The sequence below is a fragment of the Lactuca serriola genome, chromosome 7 (genome assembly GCF_051521515.1).
Source record: "Lactuca serriola cultivar US96UC23 chromosome 7, Lser_US96UC23_V15, whole genome shotgun sequence".
In the NCBI taxonomy this organism is placed as follows: domain Eukaryota; kingdom Viridiplantae; phylum Streptophyta; class Magnoliopsida; order Asterales; family Asteraceae; genus Lactuca; species Lactuca serriola.
The window spans coordinates 55073999-55080758 of NC_136414.1; the positions used below are offsets into that span (position 1 = coordinate 55073999).

Sequence of the window (6760 nt, forward strand, 5' to 3'; positions counted from 1 at the left end):
TGAATTTATCCACAAGGAAGAAGAAGCGTTAAGGAGCATGTGTATTTTGGGATAAGGGCACACAAAGGATTTGTTCCTACTATATTTTTTGGTGGACCAAATCAGCTATTATTGCTGGCCTAGTAAGAGATACTAATCAAACAAGCTCTTAGCTTTTTAGTGAACCAGTAAGAGGCATATCAAACAAAAAACAAGGCCTAAATATGTCTAGCTTTAACAAACTAGGACTAAAACATCTTATGGTGAGCCTCAAATCAAACAACCCCTTAGATTTTTACTGAACCTGTAAGAGGCATATCAAACATGGCTTAAATATGTCTAGCTTGCTATTTAACAAGCCGAGACAAATTCATCTTATGGTCAGCATCAAATCAAACAAGCAACTTTTTATTGGACCGTTAAAAGGCATATCAAATAGGGCCTAAATATGTCTAGCTTACTATTTAACAAACAGAGACAAAAACATCTTATGGTCAACATCAAATGAAACATGCCCTTCGCTTTTTACTGGACCGGTAAGAAGCATATCAACCAGAGCCTAAATATGTCTAGCTTACTATTTAACAAAGTGATGATCACAAGTGATCAAGCATGGTATGGAGGAAGGTGAATAGATAATATTCCGCGTCCAAGAAGAAAGGGATCCCGGTTCATAATATAAGGATTTGAGTATTTTTCGGTTTAGATTGTGTCATAATGGGATTATAAGGCCTACAATAAAATCAGATAATGATTCTATGGAAAGCAAATGTGCTTTCGCAAAACCGTAAACTAAATATCATTAAAGTTGATAGTTTTATTTTGTTAAGTTTTATTTTTATTTGAATTATAGGAATGGATATACAATTCAAAACATTTAGAACCATTTCTACTTTTAATACCTCAAATAACTATCATATTACAAAGTAGAGACCAACCTTGACACATTTAATTCAAAATGAATTTTAGGTATTTTCTACCTCTATTCAATCCATCGTACTATAATCGTGTGGAAAGAACTAATAGAAGCGATGATCTATTATCAACCCAAACTCGTCATAACCATATGCAGGATTTTTCTTACCAAAAATACTACGACCATATGTTGCACTCATCAACTCTATGATTAAGGGGAACTGCAGCGTCATAAAAGAAGTAATTGGTAGGCATGTCAACACAACTATTGGAATAAGAATCCTTGAGTTGTTTTGGCCAAACACAAGGTACAAAGTTGCCCCAAAAGCTATTATCATGGTTGTCGTTGAGATGAACAAGGTGGCCAAACCAATTATTAACTTTGTGGGCAACTTGAAGAGAAAATCTTGTTCAGCAAAACGTGCAGTTAGAATCGACAAAAACATTAACAATGACGTAACAGCTGAGAATAATGATATGGCATCTGATATTGCAAATACTGTGAAGGCGGTGTTGTTGGTAAAAATTGGTGTCCCTTTGTCCTGATTGTTTCCTCCTGGCACTGTAATAGCCGCTGCAAACACAATGGTGGTGATTAATGCTGCAGAAATTGTGTACGACTCGGCGGTGGCCTTCATCCATTTTTCTCCCTCAATCACCAACTCCTTATGTTCTCTTGTAAATACCATTTGTGGTGTTTCATCAAAAGAGTTCTTTTGTGTGGTGTTTAAAGGACATACAAATCCTTCAACTTCCTACACAATTACAATACGTTAACCATGCTTTCTGAATAATATCTATTTGGTCTTAAAACATCATGTATGTGGAATAAGATTAAAATTTTTAATCATCAAAGATGCGTACCTTGAACCACTGTAGTTCACGTTGAATTTGTAAAGCCGCCCCTGATATAAGATTCAGTTTGTTTGTAGGTGCTAATCTTGCAGCCAAATGCAAAAGGTTGTTGCCAGAAGAGTCTCTCATTGTTCTATAAACATTCTTATGTTCACTCATCTGATATAGGAGGTTGTAGACCTTTTCTGAACGACTTATCACGGCATATTGAATAATGTTATGACCATCTTTATTGGCACTCCAAATTGCATTTGGGAATCTAGACACAATTTTTCCTACAATTTCATATGCGTTTTGTCTCGTTGCTTCAAAAAGCGGATTTGTGTAATAGTGATGTTCCGTGTTGGGGTCACTCGATACATGTATTAAAACACATACCCTCCTTAATAATCGGGTGGCTTCATTATGAATTCGAACTTTCTCCTTAATAAATGGCCACACTGCAACATAGACCCAAATCAGCATGTCAAACAAAGAAATAGACCTTTTTCTGTCTAATAATTTTGCTTATACAATGATGGTTATTGTTAATTCATCTTACCTAACATCCAAGGGATTACCACGAAAAGCGTTAAAATCATTAAAATCCCTGCATTATGCGATATGAAAAATTGTTAGAAGTTAAAAGTTGCTAAAACATGCGAATACAGGAAGAATAATCGAACAATATATCAACACATGACCTACCGGCAATGACCAGCCTTATTGCTTTTTCCACCCCGAAACCACGTAACGGGCCCATATAATCAAAAGCGGTTTCCAGACCACCGGCTATTTTCCATTTTATTATCTCAGTCCCTTCAACATACGAAATATGGTGTACAATAAGAGTACGTTAGAGAGGCCTTATGATAAATTGAAAAGGTAAAGAAACATGCAGCGCAACATAAAAATCAGCAAACCTAAATACTTTTCCAATATATTGGGTTCGCATGGGTAATTTTGAGCTAGAGCCATTAGCACAGCGTCACTATGTAATGTTCTGTAATGCCTCGCCAAATGGTATGCCAAGTCTACATGTATTCCGTAGATAAAGATATCAATTACATGATTAGTTTTTTAATACTGGAATTAATTAGAATCCGATAGTGGACACTTACCAAAATCTTTAGAAGAAATGACCAGAACTAGAAGCTCATCACCACTTCTTCCCGAAAGCATAGAATCCCCCTCCTCCCTGTTAGTAATGATGTGTTGCAACAGAAGCTGAGACGTCTGGCTATGCATATTAGAAAGAGCTATGGCTAATGGTGTGTGACCCTCGTAGTCCTTGGCAAACAACAAATCTGGGCTTCTTTCCAACAGCATCTCAGCAGCTTCGGTGTTGCCAACGATAGCAGCAACATGAAGCAGCGTGCTTCCATCTGAATTCAGCACATCCAATAGTAGTGTGCTATCTGGTGCCCTTTCCAACATTTTCTGTATGAATTCCAGGTCCTTAGAAGTCCCAACTGCTACATGGAGTGCTGTGCTTCCATTATTGGTGATTTTGTCTATCACTGTAACTACTTCTTCGTTTAAAAATGTAGCAACACGCTCCCAATCTCTTGATAGAATATACTTGTACAATCTTTTGTGATCATCTGCTCGTTTGTCTCGTTGTTTACCTAAATTTGCATGGTTTTGTTATCAGGGTATAGAAAGCTACAAGACAGGGAATATATGTCCAGTACTTTAAAATACGTGATCATTTGGGATTTTAACTAAGGACGTACGATATAAGAGAAAAAAAGAGATGTATGTTGATGTTACAAGGTACCTCAACATTCAAACAGAAAAGCGACAAATAGGAACCATATCATATGCTGTTTCTTGATTGAGGAACTGCTTTTGGAAACGTTTTGCACGCATATAACTAAAGAGACTTCACTTTCTCTCTATTATTACCTTCTTTATCTAAACAAGTGTTTCGCTGACTAAATTTTTTGTCTGATAATAAATTTATCTAAATTAATCACCTAGTCAAATCCTCTCCGACAAAAACGGCAATTTCACTAGTATGTGGGACACAGGGGTAGATTTGTAAATTGCAACTGGACTGCTTAGGGATGTTATGTAAACTCCTTGTGTATGTTTTCTTTTTCTTACCTGGTACCTTTCTAGGTAGTATTTTACTGTAGCAAAGTTTGCCATTTCTAAAAAGATTCATCCAGTCAAAGGACGATAAATCGGTAAAGAAGATATTGTACCTTCATCGGTCTCTTGTGGAAGCACGGTAGGACCATTCTTACTCTGTAGTTGTGGGCGAACTGAAAGATCATACAGAGTCTGAAGTTCATCCCATATATCTTTTGCATTGAAATCAGCTGCATTTCTTTCTTGATGGGGTTTTTCTGAAAGACGATCCAATACATGCCTGAGTGTTTGTTTAGAGAGAGAACCAAGAATCCAACCTTTAACCAAGGCATCTGATCTTGTCCACAGCCAGTGAATGTGATCGCCACCCAGTTTCTCCTTCCCGGAAACACTACTACTGGATTGAGGGCTTACAAATATTCCATCGATGAAACCACACATACCATGACTCTTTAAGAGACATAGCATCTGCGTCTTCCACAAATCATAATCATCCCTACCACTCAGCTTGAAGGTAACAAAATTGGGTGCACAAACATGTGATGGGTATGGGTATGGGTATTCTTCTCCAACCTCGTCTCTGACATATTGATTATAGTATGAACTGGCCATCTTTCTATCTTTTCTTTTCCTTCTGCAAATCATCCTTTCCAACTTTTCTTACATATTTATTCTAGAAAAATGGAGTTGACTTATTGTTCTGACGACAGCCACATGGGAGATGGTCCCCCTAATCCCCAATTATAGTATTGCCTTTAATGGATGTTAACAAATACAACTTGTGATTATATTAATTAGAGTAAATTACACGAATAATCCCTATGGTTTGGGGTAATTTGCACGTTTGGTTCATAACTTATTTTTTAATTCGGAAGGTCCCTACTGTTTGTTATTGTTACATGCTTGATCCTTATTGTTTGTTTTGTTATGCATTTGGTCCCTATCTTACGTACAAAGACAATCATTTAAATAGGGAAAAACAGTATGGTAGGAAAGGTAAGGTGAGAGGGTGGGGTTGCACTACTAGAAAAAAGGGTGTTTTCCTACGGATAATAGCCACGGAAAATTTTCATAGCTAATTAGCTACGGAATGGCTACGGATTAGCTATAGAATGGGACGCCCTAATTTAGTAACAGAATAGCTACGGAATAACTAAGGACGCTATTCCGTAGTTATTCCATAGCTAATTAGCTACGGAATAGTTACGGATGTTAACCCGATGGCTACGGAATAGCTACGAATACAATATTAAACCATTAAATGAGTAAAGGATTTCGAAGGTGCAAACGACTTTATGAACACTATTAATAACTATAAGTTGTTGAAAATAAAAATAATCATGTATAATAGAGGTGGGAAAAAAACGAAGGGAAAAAAACGATGTTTAATGCCCGAAAAATCAAAAATAAGATAAATCTGTAGCTACTCCGTAGCTAATTAGCTACGAAATTTTTTATTTTCTATTTTTCAGGCACCAAACATCGTTTTTTTTTGCTTTGTTTTTTTTACATTTCTACTATACATGATTATCTATACTTTCACCAACTTATAGATATTAATATCATTCATAAAGTCATGTGCACCTTCGGGATCAAGTATTCGTTTCACAGTTCTAACAATGTAATTACTATATTTTTCACCAACTTGTGATGAATTTATTTTTGTATATGTATATTTACATACATGAAAGAGTTGTGGTATATGTGTACGTGTATGTGTGTATGTATACGTGTTTGTGCGTATTTATATGTGAATGTAGATTATAAGCGTGTTAAACCATTAAACGAGTCATGGATCCCGTATGTGTACACGACTTTATGAATGATATCAATAACTATAAGTTGGTGAAAATAAATTTAATCATGTATAATAGAGGTGTGAAAAAAACGAAGCAGAAAAAACAACGTTTGGTACTCGAAAAATCGAAAATAAGAAATATCCGTAGGTAATCTGTAGCTAATTAATTAGTTACGGATTAGCTAGGGGAATTCTAACGGAAAACATATTCCGTAGCTAATTCGTAGCTAATTACCTACGGATTAGCTACGGAATATGCTTTCCGTTAGAATTCCGTAGCTAATCCGTAGCTAACTAGCTACGAATTTTTCTTATTTTCGATTTTTCGAGCACCAAACGTCTTTTTCTTTTTCGCTTCATTATTTTTACAGCTCCACTATACATGATTATCTATACTTTCACCAACTTATAGCTTTTAATATCATTCATAAAGTCGTGTGCACCTTCGGGATCAAGTATCGTTTCACAGTTTAACACGTAACCACTATACTTTTCACCAACTTGTGATGATTATATTTTTGTATATGTATATTTACATACATTAATGAGTTGCGGTATATGTGTACGTGTATGTGTGTAAGTATACGTGTTTGTGAGTATATATATGTGAATGTAGATCATAAGCGTGTTAAACTATTAAACGAGTCATGGATCCCATATGTGTACACGACTTTATGAATGATATTAATAACTATAAGTTGGTGAAAATATAGGTAATCATCACCATCATCATCATCAACATCATCATCACCAACATCATCATCACCATCATCATCATCACCACCACCATCATCATCACCATCATCATCATCATCATCACCACCACCACCACCATCATCATCACCATCATCACCATCACCACCACCACCATCACAATCATCATCATCACCACGTTCACCATCATCATCATCATCATCATCACCATCATCACTACCACCACCACGATCATCATCATCACCATCACCATCACCATCACCATCGCCATCATCATCACCATCACCATCATCATCATCATCATCACCACCACCACCATCATCATCACCATCATCACTATCATCATCATCAACATCATCATCACCATCACCATCACCATCACCATCACCATCACCATCACCAGCACCATCACCATCATCATCA

At 36.3% G+C, this 6760-nt stretch overlaps 1 protein-coding gene across 1 annotated transcript; it reads right to left on the minus strand.

Moving 5' to 3' along the window:
• Positions 1-855: 855 nt before the first annotated feature.
• LOC145063648 (uncharacterized) lies at positions 856-4485 on the minus strand. Its single transcript, XM_079011243.1, has 7 exons — positions 3939-4485; positions 2850-3356; positions 2652-2762; positions 2437-2547; positions 2291-2338; positions 1759-2189; positions 856-1649 (listed from the first exon to the last, which is right to left on the minus strand). The coding sequence occupies exons 1-7, from the start codon at positions 4468-4470 to the stop codon at positions 999-1001; spliced, it is 2391 nt and encodes a 796-aa protein (XP_078867369.1). The 5' UTR covers positions 4471-4485; the 3' UTR covers positions 856-998.
• Between the last annotated feature and the right edge of the window lie 2275 nt (positions 4486-6760).